Source organism: Macaca mulatta, chromosome 16, assembly GCF_049350105.2.
Source record: "Macaca mulatta isolate MMU2019108-1 chromosome 16, T2T-MMU8v2.0, whole genome shotgun sequence".
Taxonomy (NCBI): Eukaryota; Metazoa; Chordata; class Mammalia; order Primates; family Cercopithecidae; genus Macaca; species Macaca mulatta.
Window position 1 is genome coordinate 58,969,412 of NC_133421.1, and position 18,161 is coordinate 58,987,572.

The window sequence follows — 18,161 nt, forward strand, 5'->3', positions numbered from 1 at the left end:
TACTACATTATCTATGCACTAAGGAAATAATAATGCCTCTTTTTTCATGGACTTATTATAAAAACTTTGTTGCTGAACAGCATTTGGGAATAACTGGTGTAAACATGATAGCTGACTAGTCACTTTAATTTTTGTCATTTGGTTGTCCTGGCAGCTCATAGTCACAAACTTAGATTTGGTATTAAAATTTACCCTCTTGGCCAGGTGCGGTGGCTCACACCTGTAATCCCAGTACTTTGGGAGGCTGAAGCAGGTGGATCACATGAGGTCAGGAGTTCAAGACCAGCCTGGCCAACATGGTGAAACCTCGTCTCTACTAAAAATATAAAAATTAGCCAGACGTGGTGTTACATGCCTGTAGTCCCAGCTACGCGGGAGGCTGAGGCAGGAGAATTGCTTGAACCCAGGAGGCAGAGGTTGCAGTGAGCCGCGATCGTCCCACTGCACTCCAGTCTGGGCGACACAGCAAGACTCTGTCTCAAAGAAACAAACAAAAAACTACCCTCTTTTTGTACTGCCTTCCTGCTTTTGAATTTTCCCCCTAAATCAAAGTTCTGTTTTTAAATTTTATTTCCTTGTGCATACAAGTTTGATTAAATGTAATCTCTCAAACCCTTTGCTTCACCTCATTTTTAAGAAGGCATTGAGACAGTTTTACTAGTCCTTTTAGATTGTTAGGAATGGAAGAACACACCCTTTGTATTAAGTGAAGGCACATTTCAAAAGTGGCTGAAGTTTCTTGGAATAAAAATGAACTACAGAATAAAAGACTTACTTAACAAAACGGAAAATTTCCCACTTTTATTAATAACCTCATTGTTTCTATTCTAACTTACATTCTTACCAGTAGAGGTATGAATTCCAGGAGGCAACAATCCTTTAATGTCTCATTTCTTTCTAGCTTCTACACTTTTGAGTTAATGACCCAGGATGACCGGTTAGTAGGCTTGTTTCCACCCTCTAAAAGCTCTTCGATTTGGAATCTTCTGTGCATCAACAAACGATGTGTTTCTCATTGAAATTCTGTTAGTATTAAAATTGTAACTCTTGTTCATTGAAACTTCCCACAAAGCACTGGAAATTCAGTAATCTTTTATAGAATTATTTGGCCTTCTTATTTGGAAAAAACTGACAGTGGTTTTCTCATATGTACTATGCTTGGAAGGAACTCATATAATGGTTCTGTAGAAAAACAGAGCTTTCCTACCTGGGTGGTGGGGAGAAAGATATTTTGAGTTCTTTTCATCATTTAATAGGTAACCCTGATTTAGATAATATATTGATTTTCCTCTAGGCAGGAAAGGCATACCCTGAAGAGGCTTCAGTAAACATCCAGGGATTAGCGAGAGGACTTGGGAAGTCTAGAAATGAGTTGGGCTCACTTCCAAAGAAGGAGGTTGCAAGTTCCCCTAGGGCTAAGCTACGTATGATGAAAAACTCAGCAGCAGCTCTTCTCCAGTCCACACTAGACCACTGACTGCTTCTTGGGCAAGGAACTCATCAGTAACTTACAAACTTTCCTTAACCCTTCTTACCACTTTTCTTAGTTGATTTCTTGAGGCTAAACTAAACTGAGACTGTCCTTCCTCTTTGGTAAGTCTGTTTTATTCAGATGGGCAGACAGTGTCATTTTCGAGTGATGGTTGTAAAACAGTGACAGTCCAGGCTTACTTACAGTCATGGCAAATAAAAAAAGTCAAAATAAATGAATGCCGAATTTTTTCTCCCCTCTTCAAATAGAAAAGAACGTCCTATATCATTAGGAATTTTCCCATTACCTGCTGGAGATGGATTGCTTACACCTGATGCTCAGAAAGGAGGAGAGACCCCTGGATCTGAGCAATGGAAATTTCAGGAATTAAGTCAACCACGTTCTCATACCAGCCTGAAGGTAAGCTTTAAGCTGCTGAAATTGTCAGTTTACATTTCATAAACTTTCTTATCCTAATTGAAGTGCTAGACAACCACAGTATAATAAAATGTAATTGTTTGTATACATTTAGTTTGTAAAATTGATTTTTAAAATTGAAAACGAGCTCTTCCCAAAGAGTGTATTTTTTACTATTTTATTTCAAATTATATAGGAAAAAAAGTGAAGCATTATATCATCTTGATTTAGTATACTAATGACAAAAATTAATTTCTATTTGATTTAGGCTATATGAGTTTAGGGTAGGGTGACTAGTGAGCCTAATTATATTAGAACTGAAAATCGCTGTTACCAGAAAGTCTTGGTTCATGTTAGAGGCTTTCCAGTTTAGCAGGGTTTCACTTACAGAAAAACAAAACAGAACAAATACACTGTTCCTTCTTTAAAACCACTTCATAGAACAATCTACAAAAATGCATTCTGTTTAGCTAAAAAGGCCTGATGTAAATTAATTATAGATATGTTCTTGACCAAGAACTTGTCATCAAATAAGTGATAAATATAAACAATAATATATGCTAAGAGTGGATATGAACTAATAATTAACTTTTAAGAATATTTCAAGTTATGTTGTATATCTTTTAAAATGAAATATTCACAAAGATAATACTGATTATTAAAGATTTTTTGTTACCTTATAAAATCTACTCATCATGAAACAGGCCACCTGCAATGAATAGAAATGAATTACATGTATCTTATTTCCTTTTCCTGCTTTGTTTTTCTCCATAATACTTGTCATGGTCTAAGCATGTAAAGATAGTTCTTAACAATGCTTCTAAAATACTGTCATTTACTGTATTTATTTGTCTCTAGACTCCTCCCTAAGAACATGAATTCCATGAGGTTTATTTACTGCTGTATCCCCCTAGCACTTGGAAAAGTGCCTGGCACATTATAGGTACTCAGAACATGTTTGTTGAGTGAATGATTTGTTTTAGATGTTAGAAAGAATCTTTGAGGACAATATAAGTGGTCTTTTTCTCAACTCTAGAATGTAGAGGCATTCAGAATCATTCTATTGACCTTTGAAATGTGCTCAAAACAGTAAGCAGTTGGTAAATATTTGATAGCTTTTCTCCCACTGAAAAGCATTTTTAACAATAAGGGTTACCTTTTCCCCCTTCTTGCTCAATTTGTTAGAAGCTAATAGTGCTCAGTATTAGCCCACAGTGATGTTACTGGGTAACTCTCTCTCTTTTGTTTTGAAACGGAATCTTGCTGTGTCGCTCACGCTGGAGTGCAGTGGTGCGATCTCCACTCACTGCAACCTTGGCTCACTGCAGCCTCCTCCTCCCGGGTTCAAGCAATTCTTCTGTCTTAGCCTCCCAAGTAGCTGGAATTACAGCACCCACCACCACGCCTGGCTAATTTTTGTATTTTTAATACAGATGGAGTTTCACCATGTTGGTCAGGCTGGCCTCGAACTCCTGACCTCAGGTGATCCCCCCGCCTCAGCCTCCCAAAGTGCTGGAATTACAGGCGTGAGCCACCATGCCTGGCTGCAACTCTCTCCTTCTTTACTCCTGTACCACAGTGGGTCTTTTAGCCTTCTTGTAGGTTTAATAGATTTTCCAAAACACTCATGTCTCAATCGCCTACTTGCCATGTCCACTTTCCCAAAACAAAAGTAGGTAGGAGGGATACTTTTAGTACAAAAAAATCCCATATGGTAACTATATTTTAATTACTACCCAAAAGTGTGCCTTAAGAGATTATTATAATTCTCTTTATTTTTTAATCCACTGATAGGCTGTGCCAGAACTTTACTGACAAGTTATAAACCAATTAACAAATTATTAACAAATTATTAGTATAGACTTAAGCAGAGGAGTTTCTTGTGTCCTTCCCAGAGAGTTTCTAAAACGAAACCCTATCTCTCGCTACTTGGTCTGGACATGGAGTCACTAAATGGGATAAAGACTCAATGAATAAGGATTTCCATGAATGGGGTGGTGCTTACAAAATGGCAAAGTCTAGTTTGTAAATCATGTTACTAGTTGGGATGTACAGTATTTTATTTTTCACCTAAGCCCTTGTCGTTCACTAGATAACTTTCTACTTCACCAGGGCTGGAAGTCAGGGGTTTAGGATTCACTTGTGGGCTATGCCACAGGTATGTCACATGCCCTGTCATTTTGGTTTCTGTGTATAACAGGAATTGGACTAGACTCTAAAATATCATTTCCCCTGAGATTGGGGATGACCTAGCCATCTTAGGGCATGTTTTGACTTCATTATGAAAAAATTGAAGGTGTAAATTATGATTAACACTAGTTTTACTACCACAGTTTTTCTGTGAAGTAAGGTTAAGGTGAAAATGTCCTGTGAGAGAATGACAGAAAACTTTGTGACAGAAGAGGAGCAGATAAGGGGATTTGCCAGTGATTGTAAAGTTATGGCCCTTCTTTGTTGGTGTGTTACACATTTCTCACTGTGAGAGACCTGTGGTGAGTGAGGTTATAAATAATCTAATGGATTTTCTAGGAATGATGCACCTAGAAAAATGTACAAGTTCTTAAAAAGAAATATTTGTACATATTCTTGATTTATCACAATCTCATGGAGATCGACAAATAAATGAAATAATAGAACTTCAAGTATTGTTAAAGCAAGGAAAGCTAAAGAGTAATTAGTAAGGAAGGGCACTTATTTTAGGGTGTGAGAGAAAGCCTCTGGAAGATGACTTGCATCCTGGCATGGGGATGTGCAGGTGCATGGGAAGGTCTGGAGGAGTACGTGTTGAGGAAGATGAGATGGCAAATGCGAAGGCCCTGACGTGGGGAAGAACTTCATTATGTTTATATGGTGGTTTTCTCTTCATTGCACTCAGACTTTCAGTCCTACTTACTGCCCCAACGTGCCTTCTGTCAAGGGTGCCAAAAGAATCCATCTTTCCAAATCTAATGGAAAATTCTCAGTCCTCATCTTACCTTTTAGCAGCATTTATATATTTGAATATATTCAGCTTCTTGAAATACTTCCTTCAGTTTGCTTCCAGGATTCCCCCTGGCAAACACACACAGATTTTCTTCACCATTCCTTCTCCATTGCTGGTTTCTCTTCTGCTTTTGGACCTCTAAATGTTGAGGTACTCCTCAGCCCTTCTCTACTTAATCTGGGTAGATCAGATTCCATGTCTGTAAATGTCATCTGTGCATCAGTGTTCACAGATTTGAATCTCCAACTCATATCCCTTCCATGGACTCTAGACCTCTGCATCTAATCGCTTTTCTTTATAGTTTCCTCACATATATATGCTTTACCTTGCCTAGATTACCACCAGTAGAAATACCCTCATTCAAGGCCAGTCCAAATATCACAGTTTACATGTAGTCTCACTAACACACTAGAGACTAACACCCTATTGATTGTCCTCAAATCGAATTTAGAGATCAGTTGAAGAAGAAAGCAGAGAAGTTATGTATTGCTTTATTAACAGGAATTTCATACCTGGAGACTTCTAGTGAAATTGATAAAAAGAAACTCCTTATGTTAAATGATCAAAGCTGTTCTGTTAAAAAGCGTATTATAAAAGTGCTACAGGCTGGACATGGTGACTCATGCCTGTAGTCTGAGTACTTTGGGAGGCCAAGGCAGGAGGATCACTTGAGTCCAGGAGTACAAAACCAGCCTGGGCAACATAGTGGGACTCCATCTCTTTTCCTTTTTTTAAAAAAAATGTTTATATATACACACACACACACTATATATATCTATAGTTTGTTTGTTTGTTTTGAGATGGAGTCTAGCTTCATCCCCCAGGCTGGAGTGCAGTGGTGCAATCTTGGCTTATGCAACCTCTGCCTCCTGGGTTCAAGTGATTCTCCTGCTTCAGCCTCCCAAGTAGCTGGGATTACAGATGGGCACCACCATGCCTGGCTAATTTTTGTATTTTTAGTAGACGTGGGGTTTTGCCATGTTGGCCAGGCTGGTCTCGAACTCTTGACCTCAAGTGATCTGCCTGCCTTAGCCTCCCAAAGTCCTGGGATTACAGGTGTGAGCCTCCGCGCCCGGCCTGTGTTTTATGTATTTTAAACATTTATTCCTCCGGTGTCAAGTGACTCTGTCTCTACAAAATATTTAAAAATTAGCTAGGCATGGTGGTGTGCACCTTTAGTCCCTGCTACTCAGGAGGAACAGGCAGGAAGATCAACTTGAACCTGGGAGGCTGAGGCTATAGAGAGCCATGATCATGCTACTGCACTCCAGCCTGGGTGACAGAGTAAGTCCTTGTCTCAAGAAAAATAATTAATAATAATAATGATGGGCTAAGGCTGAGAGTGGACAAAATGTTAAGGTGAGACAGTTAATCTTACTGAATTATGTTCACAAAGAAGCTACAAATAAAGAAGGAATTGGAGAAGAAAAGGCCAAGTATAACCAAGACAATCCTGAAGAACGATAAGTACAAGAACTTGAGCTACCGGGTATTAAGATTTACTATAAAGCTTAATTATTAAGGTGGTATAGTATTGCTTCATCTTCCCTTTCTCTTTCCTTTCTGCACAATTCAGTTCTAAAGCCACCAGGCAGGGCAGAGGAAGGTAAGGCTTTCCATGGTGCTTAGGAGCAGGGGTGGGGTTGTTATAACCTAAGCAAAGTTAGGAGGGTAATCCATATGGGGTAGCCTGCTGTAAAGAGTCAGGGCCCCAGCAGCATTAAGGACATCCCTGCAGGATGGCAGCCAGGCTTGGGGGTACAAGACCCTAAGCAGGATGATGAGAGCCTCCCCAAGGAGAAGTGCCAGGTATAGGGTGTCAGACCCTGAGCAGGTGAGGAAGGCAGCATCTGTGTGTGGTAGGGGGAGACGGGGCTGGAGTGGAGAAGAAAGAAGATGCATGGGGAAAGAAGGGCATTAGTGGAGGGCTGTAGTGGCAGAGAAGAGAGACCGTAAGAGACATGAGCCCTGAAAGACAAGGCACAAGGGAGTTTTAGAATGGAAGAAGATGTCAGCAGGGTCAGCGGGTGTGGGGAAGTCACATAGAATGAGGACTGAATTTGTAAATGTATAGGTGTAGATTTGAGCAGTTTAAGTTGTAGGGCCAGTAACAGGAGTAACTGTAAATCATAAAAAGAGGAAATAACATGTATAGACTACCAAAATGGTGATTGTGGTGGGAGGAGAGAAAAAGGATAACTTGAGGTAGAGATTAGCAGAGCAGAGGGAAAAGTATAGAATGGGAGAGACTGGGTTGTTGGTATGCTTACAAGAAGGGTTCAACAGAAAGAAAAGTGAAAGACAAGGGAGTGAAGAAAGATAATTGATACATCAGAATCCTAGAAGGGCAGAGGGGAAGGGATCACATATCCCAGCTACAACTCAGATCTCCCTCGTTGCTGGGACAGCTTCAGTTTTTCCTAGACTTTTGCTGTATTATTTGCAGTTACAAATCATAGTGTGGTAAATAACCAACCAAGGCCTACAAAGCAGCATGAAAATTATATGGCTGGCATACAGCATGCACACACACATATGCATGTGTATACATATGTGCTCCAAAAAAGTATTTTTTTCTTTGAAGAGCATCCTTGGTTGTTGATTATTAGTAGAATGTGACCTTTAGATCTGAGAAAAGCAATTTTAACTAACTAAACCAATTGGATGGACACCTACTTGTGAAAATTTCAGAGAGTTCTCATAAAATCACATGACTTGTAATACTTTAGTAAACTGCTGTGAGAAGCTCTTGTTAGCAGAGTTTGGTATGTAAAGCCAGTCAATGTGTGCTGCATTCTTCAGGGGATGTGCTTAGCATGCAGAACAGGAAATGTCTAAACAGAGCCAGCATTCTTGTTGAGAGAATTTTCCATCCTCCTCCATTTGTGGTTAAGTTCTGAAATTATTCCTATTTGTTTAGTTTCCACAAGCTTTAATCTCTATAGTAGTTAAATCATATCTATTGTTATTTACAATTCCTATTATAAAATGCATGTGTAATTTAAAAAGTTAAAGCTCACAGTTTTAAGTAACTTCTTTGAAGTAGTTTTAGACTTACAGAAAAGTTGCAAAAATAGTACAGCGTTCCATATACCCTTCACCCAGCATCCCCTGACATTAACCATAATACAGTCATTGAAGCTATGAAATTAACATTGGTACAATACTGTTAGGTAAACCTGTATTCGAGTTTTACCAGTTTTTCCACTAATATCCTTTTTCCCTTCCAGAATCCAGCCCAGGATCCTACATTGCTTTTTTTAAAGAAAATTTTTATTACAGACAGTGCCTCACTAGGTTGCCCAGATTGGTCTCGAACTCCTGGCCTGAGGTGATCCTGCTGTCTCAGCCTGCCAAAGTGCAGGGCTTATAGGCATAAGCTACCACACCTGGCTTCCACATTGCGTTTACACATTATGTCTCCCCAGTCTTCCCAGCGTGTAACAGTTCCTCAGTCTTGTCTTGTCTTTCAGGACCTTGAGATTTTTGAAGAGTACTGGTTAGTTGTTTTGTAGAGTGTCTCTCCATTTGGGCTTCTCTGATTTCTCATTATTAGATTGAGGTTATGTATTTTTGGTGAGAATACAACAGAATCTAGCGTCTTGGTGTAGATATACTTTGAGACTATGTAGATATCCTGTTTCTGTTCAAACTTTCATTCACTGATTTTAGCATCCACAGTGGATTTTGCCTACAACAATTATTAGTAAAATATTGCTAATAGTTATTTTCTGTTTTCTTCATTCTACATTTATTAATTGGAATTCTTCTATCAGGGAGAGTTGTCTTCTTCCCCCCTTCCCTCCATTCCAGTTTGGATTCAATGGAGATTGTATATATGTGTGTATATACACACACACACACATACATACATATACACACATATATGTATATATTTTATTCTGTGAGCTATGCAAACCTATCATTTCTTTGGGTTCTCAAATTATTCTAGCTTTGGACATTGAGAGCTCTTGCAGGATGGCTTCTGTGCTCTTTTGGCATACCCCATCCTTTTTGAGTGTTTTCTTCCTTATTGGCACCATAAGATGTTCCAAGCTGTTTTATTTTCCCTGCCCCACTCTTAAAAATTAGACTACTTCTCAGAGGAACTCTGGCACATTTTTTGGGAGAAAGGTATTTAGGAACCAAGATCTAGGCACTATTCATTCTTTTATTTCTGGTTTGGGCTTTTCCATTAGTTTATACCTCCTTTATAGAATTTTGTATTAGTGTACATACTAGGGTAAAATAAAAGTAGAGTTTTAAGAAAAAATGGATTATGTGTTATAATATTTCATATTGTTTTTGCTTTTGACAGTGGATAAGGAATTTGTTCTATAAACTCAATTTTTGCTTATAAGCTTTTTTCCCTCACATATATCTTCACGTGATAACTTTAGGAACCACCCATAGGTGACTGTTAGGATTCGAAGGAAAAGAAGGGTAAAGATTTTATTGTGTTGTTTGTTGACCAAGATGCCTATTATGTATGTTGAGACTGGAAACTGGTAAAAATGTAAATAAGCAGTGCTTTCAAAATGATGGTGTTTAAATATTGTATTTTAAATGTGACTTCATCTGAGGTAATTGGCACTTAGGTATTTATTAATACTTATGTTTAGGCTGGGTGTGGTGGCTCACGCCTGTAATCCCAGCACTCTGGGAGGCCAAGGCAGGTGGATCATCTGAGGTCAGGAGTTCGAGACCAGCCTGGCCAACATGGCGAAACCCTGTCTCTAATAAAAATACAAAAATTAGCTGGGCATGGTGGCACACGCCTCTAGTCCCAGCTACTCAGGAGGCTGAGGAAGAAGAATCACTTGAACCCAGGAGGCAGAGGTTGCAGTGAGCCAAGATCGTGCCACTGCACTCCAGCCTGGGTGACAGAGCGAGATTCCATCTCCAAAAAAAAAAAAAAAAAAAAACTTATGTTTACTGTTTAAACAAACTTTTAGAATAGAAGAAGTTGTTTAACATATTTTCTACTGAAAAAATTACCTTTTTCACTTAAAAAAATTTATTGATGCTCACTGCATTAGGCACAATGCCATGTACTAGAAATGTTGTTAAGGTGCTCAGAGGTCCAAATATTTTCTAAAACAGGCCTTTATATTTCTTTTAAAAAGTTATTTTAGGCCAGGCGCGGTGGCTCACGCCTGTAGTCCCTGCACTTTGGGAGGCCGAGGCGTGCGGATCATGAGGTCAGGAGATTGAGACCATCCTGGCTAACATGGTGAAACCCCGTCTCCACTAAAAATACAAAAATTAGCCGGGCATGGCCGCGGGCGCCTGTAGTCCCAGCTACTCAGGAGGCTGAGGCAGGAGAATGGTGTGAACCCGGGAGGTGGAAGTTGCAGTAGGCCGAGATTATCCAGCCTGGGCGACAGAGCGAGACTCTGTCTCAACAAAAGAGAAAAAAAGAAAATAGTTATTTTACTACTCAGGAGGCTGAGGTGAGAAAACTGCTTGAAGCCAGGAGTTCCAGGTTGCAGTGCACTATAATGGTGCCTGTGAATAGCCATGGCATTCCAGCCTGGGCAATATAGCAAGATCCTGTGTCTAAAAAATTTATATTAATTCAGTTTCACAATTTTTAGTAATACTGAATAATATAGAGTAGGAATGGGAAATTTCTTCAACCCTAAATTTCATTTTTCCCCCATCATTGTAAATAGTTGATGAATCCTTGGCCTTTTCCTTTACAGGTGCACATAGATATAATGTCTTTTTAAGATAAGTGGGTTTATAAGTATTTTCCTGCTGCTTGATTTTTTTTTTTTCATTTAATGACATATCTTGATGATCTTTCTATTTTATATAGAGAGAGCTACCCAAGTTTTTACCTGGTTTTTGATGAAGGGAATGATTAAAGATTATGAGAATCCAGAATCAGAGATCATATAAATAAACATTAAGTGCTCTTACCACCAAAAACAAGTATGACGTGCTAGATGTGTTTATTGGCTTGAATGTGGTGATTGTTTCACAATATGTATTTTAAAAATCACCTTAACTGCATACTGTATTTGTCAGTTATATCTTAATAAAGCTAGGGGGAATAAAACCACGTCTATTAAAGAAGAGGCAGTCTGGTTTCCTATAAAGTGAATCATGCCTTGCTAATCTGTGTATTTTTTATTTTTTATCTTGTTGAGATGGAGTTTTGCTCTTGTTGCCCAGGCTGTAGTGCAACGGTGTGATCTTGGCTCACTGCAACCTCCACCTCCTGGGTTCAAGCGATTCTCCTGCCTCAGCCTCCAGAGCAGCTGGGATTACAGGCGCCCACTACCACGCCTGGCTAGTTTTGTATTTTTAGTAGAGACGAGTTTTCTCCATGCTGGTCAGGCTGGTCTCGGACTCCCGACCTCAGGTGATCCACCTGCCTTGGCTTTCCAAAGTGCTGGGATTACAGGTGTGAGCCACTGCGGCCAGCCTAGTCTGTGTATTTTTAAGGGCATAACTGAGAGCTAGCAGCATTTCAAGAAGACTTTGATGAATTTCCAGACCAAGAGTATTTAAAACTGTTGCTTTGTATTTAAGAGAAACACATCCATCTCATAGAGGGAAAATGTATAGACGGAAATAAAGAATATGAATAAATAGATTTTTATGAAAAAGGATTTGGGACTGGGCACGTGGCTCATGCCTGTAATCCTAGCACTTTGGGAGGCCAAGGAAGGTGGATCACTTGAGCTCAGGATTTCGAGACCGGCCTGGGCAACAAGGCGTGACCAAATCTCTACTAAAAATACAACAATTTATCTAGGCATGGTGGGGTACACCTGTAGTCCCAGCTACTTGGGAGGCTGAGGTGGGAGAATCACCTGAACCCTGCGAAGTTGAGGCTGCAGTGAGCCGTGATCGTGTCCCTGCACTCCAGCCTGGACGACAGGAGTGAGACCCTATCTCAAAAAAAAAGAAAAAGGATTTGGATTTTGGTGATCTTTTGATCATTAGTGTTATCTAACTAATTCAGAAATGATCGAAGGAGGTGTGATAAACATTTCTGAGTATGCTGCACTGGAATATTGGTATGTTAAATAGTCAAAGGGACTGGACTGGAATAAACATCAAGAAGATTTCATAAGGTAGTGGAAGTAGAAAAAAAAGGTTAAATAATGAGCTGCATGTCGATAAGACATTGATCCAAGTGGTGGCTTCTGAACCATGATATTACTTCAACTAGAGTGTTAAAGTCAGCTTAAGTCAAAAGAAAACAAAGCCTCCAAGCCCTCATTTTAAACACAGTAGATAATAGATGAATCTTGTATCCTGGGAGATAGTACAAGCCAAAGATACAGCTATGTTAAAACCTAGTAAACACGTAATTTTTTTCTCTTTTATAATCTTCCCTCTTCCTAGGTCAGCAATAGTCCTGAACCTCAGAAGGCTGTAGAACAGGAGGTGAGAATGGTGCTTCTTAACATTTTGCAAAAAGTACACTAAAGTGATTAACTATTGATTACTTCCTCAACTGCTATTCTCAATACATCAGATGCTCAGTTTGGAAGACTATTGTTGTAATTCACTGAAGTATAAAACTATTTCCACTATAGTGGTTGTCAGGGCTTTACTGTAATCTGTAATTTATTCCTTCCCCAAAGTAAGCATTTTTAAATAAAGGAAAGAAAATATAAGTAAATTCTGTGAAATTCAACCTGTTTCCATTTATCCAGCTCTATGTAATGGTATACTTTCCAGAAATACCTTCCTCAGGGCATAATGTTTATAACTTGTATGTGTCCTGGATGTGGCCTAGTGTGTCATCTTACCGTGGACTGCTTCCTTAGTTTGATAGAGTTCTTCATCTCCAGTCAGGGCACCATCCAGCTTTATTCATCAAACATCTGTTAAGGAGCCTACTACAGACCAGGCGCGGTGGCTCATGCCTGAAATCCCAAACACTCTGGGAGACCGAGGCAGGTGGATCACTTGATCAGGAGTTCAAGACCAGCCTGGCCAATATGATGAAACCTTGTCTCTACTAAAAATACAAAAATTAGCCGAGCGTGGTGGCAGACACCTGTAATCCCAGCTACTCAGGAGGCTGAGGCAAGAGAATTGCTTGAACCAAGGAGGTGGAGGTTGCAGTGAGCTAAGGTGGTGCCACTGCCCTCCAGCCTGGGCAACACAGCGAGACTCCATCTCAAAAAAAAAAAAGAAAGAAAAATAGCCTGCTACGTGTCAGGCTTGATATGCTGGGCACTGGGGATAACAAGATATCTGTGACTTTCTCTTACGTGCTAGGTCAGGGGTTGACCTGGGTTCATGGAAGCCCTCTAGCATCAACAGTGCAAAAGTATCCTGTTACTTCGAAATATACTCAGTGTTAGGACATTCATACCTTTCCTTTAATAATTTGAATTCTCTTGAAGCTACCATTCTATTTACACTTAGATGGATTTGACCGAAATGTGAGTATCTAGAGTTAAGGTTTTTAGTGTTTCCTTTGGGTCACAGACTCTTAGGAACCAAATTATTTGAAACTCTCCAGAAGAATGCATGTACGCACCATTTTGTAACTTTTTTATGTCACATAGCTGTAAATAAAAAGAATTTTAAGAACCAATGCTTTAGAGACTTACTTTTACTTGGGGAGAAAGAAATGTAGGTCTAAAATTATAATTGTGTTGATAGTGAGGGATCCTATGTGGGGCTAGTTGCTTGTTTGTAATTTTGTCTTTATTTTCATTTTGCTTAAAATCCTCAAATATAAGAGACAGACTTACATAGCAGAGTTGCTTGCCTTTATATAGCTTATTTCAGAAGTTAGGCTACTCAGGAAAACACTACATTGGCATGTAGTGTCTATAAGTTGAACCGAATGGGATAATTTGTTTTTTCTAGTTGTAAACATCATTTATAGTCTGTTAGAAAATAGTTATGCTGCAAAGCCAGATAATACATGATATATATATTCTATATAGCACTAAACACATGGTGCATTTGGTAAATGGAACAAATGAAAATATTTTGAAGAGCTTATAGATTTTTAGCCTTATATCTAAAACCCATAAGAAAAGGGCACAAAGACTAGATTACTTTTACTGCAGTATCTCAAGTAAAACTAAAAGTAATGACATTTATTTTGTGTGTGTGGTAAAAACACGTAAAAATTACCATCTTATGAGCTCTGATGTGGTCTCTACAGGGAGAAAAAAAAATGACCATTTTAACCATTTTTAAGTATATAGTTCGATAGTGTAAGTATACAGTTCAATAGTGTTATGTATATTCATATTATTGTAAAACAGCACCAGAGCTTTTTCATCTTGCAAATCTAAAACTCTACACTTATTAAATAATAACTTCCTTTCCAACTCCTCTGGCCCCTGGAAACTACCATTTTACTTTCTGTTTCTATTAATTCTATGTCACATATTAAATACTGCACATAATAGAATCATGTAGTATTTGTCTTTTTGAGGCTGGCTTATTTCATTTAGCGTAATGTCCTCAAGGTTCATTCATGTTATAGCATGTGACAGAATTCCCTTCCTTTTTAAGGCTGAGTAGTATTTGATTGTATGTGTACACCACGTTTTGTTTGTTTATTTGTTAATAGACATTTGGGTTGGTTTCACCTTATGGCTGTTATGAATAATTCTTTTATGAATATATACCCGGAAGTGAGATTGCTGGACAATATGGTAGTTCTATTTTTAATGTTTTTAGCTACTTTCTTACTGTTTTCCAGAGTGGTTGCATCATTTTACAATCCTACCCACTATGCACAAATGTCTAATGTATTCATATCCTCTTTTTCTTGATAGTAGTCATCCTGATGGGGGCCAGGTGATGATAACTTATTGTGGTTTTGATTTGCATTTCTCCAATAATTAGTGGTGTTGATCATCATTGTATATGCTTCTTGGCCATTTGTGTTACATCTTTTGTTTTTCAAAGCACAATTTAAATATGCACGGACATGCCATTGTTTTATATGTACTTCCAAATCTTGTACTAGCTTTTTGTGAACATTCTCTAGTGACATGTACACCTACGATGTGGCAGTTCCCTAAAGGCTCTAAAGGGGGAAATGGGGCTATAAAATAAGTATGTTAGAAAGAGACTTGACAACTGTGTAAGTCTCCATGTTTGACACCACTCATGCCATTGAAAAAGATATCTTAATGATGTCAGACAATAGGATTTGATAGGCCAGTGGTCATATGCAGTCAAGAGTATTAGCCAAAACAGCACAACCTGGCATGTGACCTGTAAAGTCTAATGTAAAATAGGAATTTGCAGTCTCAAGAAGCCAGATTGAGTGTGAAATAATAGCATGCAACTCCCCTGGAACTTTATGTTGAATGATTCGTAATAAATGCTTTTCAGTTAGGACCTCTTAAGAATTTTCCCTTGTTTGCATGCATAGTCATGTGTCACTTAACAACAGAGATACATTCTGAGAAATGTGTAGTTAGGTGATTTTGTTGTAGGAACATCACAGAGTGAATTTACACAAACCTAGACGGTATAGCTTACTACACACCTAAACTATATTGTATGGCCTGTTGCTCTTAGGCTGCAACCTGTACAGCACGTACTGAATACTGTAGGCAGTTGTAACACAATGGTAAGTATTTTGTGTACCTAAACATAGAAAACATACAATAAAAAAAAATATGAAATATTTAAAATGGTTTACCTCTATAGGGCACTTACTATGGATGGAGTTTGCAGGACTGCAAATTGCTCTTGGTGAGTCAGTGAGTGAGCAGTGAGTGAATATGAAAGCCTAGAGCATTACTGGACATTATTGCAGACTTTATAAAATGCTGTCCACTTAAACTATACTACATTAATTTTTTTCTTCAATAATAAATTAACCTTAGCTTACTATAACTTATTTACTTTATAAACTTTAAAAATTCTTTTTACCATTTTGACTTTTTTGTAATAATGTTTAGCTTAAAACACAAACACATTGTATAGCTCTATGAAAATATTTTATTTATGTCTTTATTCTGTAAGCTTTTGTCTATTTATTTATTTTTTGCTTTTTAAACTTTTCTGTCAAAAACCAAAACACACACATATTATTAGCCTTGGCCTACACGAGGTCAGGATCATCAATGTCAGTATCTTCCACCTCCACATCTTGTCCCACTGGAAAATTTTCAGGGGCAGTGACACACACGGAGCTGTCACCTCCTGTGATGACGATGCCTTCTTCTAGGTTACTTCTGCAGCACCCACCTGAGGCTGTTTTATAGTTAACTTTATTATTATTTTTAAGTAGAAGGAGAAGTATACTTTAAAATAACAATGAAAATTGTAGTACATACATAAACCAGTAACATAATTGTTTATCAAGTATTATGTATGGTATAGAATTGTATATACTATACTTTTATACACCTGGCAGTGTAGTAGTTTTGTTAACACCCTGGGATATTATGGCAGTTGCAACATCACTGGGCAACATGAATTTTTCAGCTTCATTTTAATCTCATGGGACCACCACCATATATGCTGTATGCTGTCTATTATTGACCAAAACGTCATTATGCAGATATGGTACATGATTGCATTATCTTGTGAGCGTACTGTTGACCAAAAGTATATTTTAATTTTTAACACGTTGATGATTTTTTTTTTTTTTTTTGGAAAAAAGGTTTTGCTCTGTTGCCCAGGCTGGGTGCAGTGGTATGATCTTGGCTCACTGCAACCTCCACCCCCTTCTGGATTCAAGTGATTCTCGTGCCTCAGCTGCCCAGGTAGCTGGGACTATGGGCATATGCCACTATGCCCAGCTAATTTTTGTATTTTTAGTAGAGACGAGGATTCACCATGTTGGCCAGGCTGATCTCGAACCTCTGGCCTCAAGTGATCCCTTGGCCTACCAAAGGGCTGTGATTACACACATGAGCCACTGTGCTTAGCCTCATTCTATCTTTAGTTGGAGGCAGTTAGTGAGGTATAATACAAGAATATTGTACCACTGGCCAAATGCTGTGTCCGATTTCCCATCTAAGTGCTTTTCTGCTAATCTTAGAAAGTTGATGTCACCACTGCCTGGGATACCAAGAAGAAAGGCCTCTTTCAAAAATGGTTTCCCGGCTGGGCACAGTGGCTCACATCTGTAAACCCAGCACTTTGGGAGGCTGAGGCAGGTGGATCACCTGAGGTCGGGAGTTCGAGACCAGCCTGACCAACATGGAGAAACCCTGTCTCTATTAAAAATACAAAATTAGCTGGGCGTGGTGGTGCGTGCCTGTAATCCCAGCTACTCGGGAGGCTGAAGCTCACTTGAACCCAGAAGGCAGAGGTTGTGGTGAGTCGAGATTGCGCCATTGCACTACAGCCTGGGCAACGAGCGAAACTCCATCTCAAAAAAAAAAAGAAAAGAAAAGAAAAAGAAAATGGCTCACCCCCTAAAATCAGAGCTTTTCCCTTCTCAGCTCTCATGCTGTATCTCTGGGATCTAGTTGTCAGAAGTATGGCCCACACAGTGAGCTATTTTAAAGAGTGTAAAATATTTTTATATGGTAAATATAAAAGGGAAGTAAGTTACGTAGAAGCAAATTTCATGTTATTTGGATAGCCTAGGATAAATTTAAAACATAATTTTCTTCTAAGTAGATCCTGATTAACCACTTCCTTGTAGCCTGAAACCTTGGGATTGCTGAGGTATCAGGTCCGTTTCCTGTTTTAGGTTCAGCTCTCTCCTGGTTATTTTCTTTCTTTTTGTTTTTTTCTTTTCACCCCATGATATCTAGACTGTCTCCTGGTTATTTTATTGCATGACCCCAGATCCACAAGTGAATTTGGAAAGTGGGCCTTTGCTATACTTTTTATGTTGTGAACTTTTAAGTTACTAAGTACAATTTTTTCTAAGGTGAAAATAACCTGCCTTTTGTGGGGAGTGGGAGACTGCAATAATAAGGAGGAAGAAGAAATAATTTCTCTGTATTTAAGAGGTAAATGACAATTCCAAGATTGACCTCAAATTATTTATTTTTGACATAGTTTCAAAGGCATATCACTTGCTCGTATAGATGAACTCAGTATTCTCTAGGGCTTTCTGAATCCGTGGTCTTAATCGGTTTTAAGTGTTTTCATCAACACTGTTTATCAGAAATACAAACTGTTTATTTTATATTTTTAAATGTGTGTTACGTTTGAAACCTTTAAAGAATGGGAATTCATGTACATGATAACATGGGCTCAATCTCAGTTCACTGCAGCCTCTGTCTCCTGGATTCAAGCAATTCTTATGCCTTAGCCTTCCTCGTAGCTGGGACTACAGGCGTGCACCACCATGCTGGGCTGATTTTTGGCATT

General features: G+C 38.7%; 1 protein-coding gene and 2 long non-coding RNA genes across 39 annotated transcripts in view; 2 read left to right on the top strand and 1 right to left on the bottom strand.

Annotated features, from left to right (window-relative positions):
• Window positions 1–18,161, top strand: part of SPAG9 (sperm associated antigen 9) — a 161,083-nt gene that overhangs the window by 81,723 nt on the left and 61,199 nt on the right. For 22 of the 37 annotated variants that reach the window (XM_077971073.1, XM_077971074.1, XM_077971069.1 and 19 more), the window contains one exon: window positions 1,741–1,891. In XM_077971073.1, the coding sequence (XP_077827199.1) occupies window positions 1,741–1,891 (151 nt within the window). Of the gene's footprint in view, window positions 1–1,740; window positions 1,892–12,233; window positions 12,276–18,161 lie in introns of all 37 variants that reach the window. The other 15 variants (XM_077971066.1, XM_077971065.1, XM_077971063.1 and 12 more) reach the window with 1 other exon arrangement.
• Window positions 3,319–6,281, top strand: LOC144335580 (uncharacterized). The gene is made up of 2 exons (XR_013406505.1): window positions 3,319–5,486; window positions 6,029–6,281. It is a non-coding gene; the product is annotated as an uncharacterized LOC144335580 (long non-coding RNA).
• LOC144335585 (uncharacterized) lies at window positions 13,584–17,236 on the bottom strand. Its single transcript, XR_013406510.1, has 2 exons — window positions 17,180–17,236; window positions 13,584–16,291 (listed from the first exon to the last, which is right to left on the bottom strand). It is a non-coding gene; the product is annotated as an uncharacterized LOC144335585 (long non-coding RNA).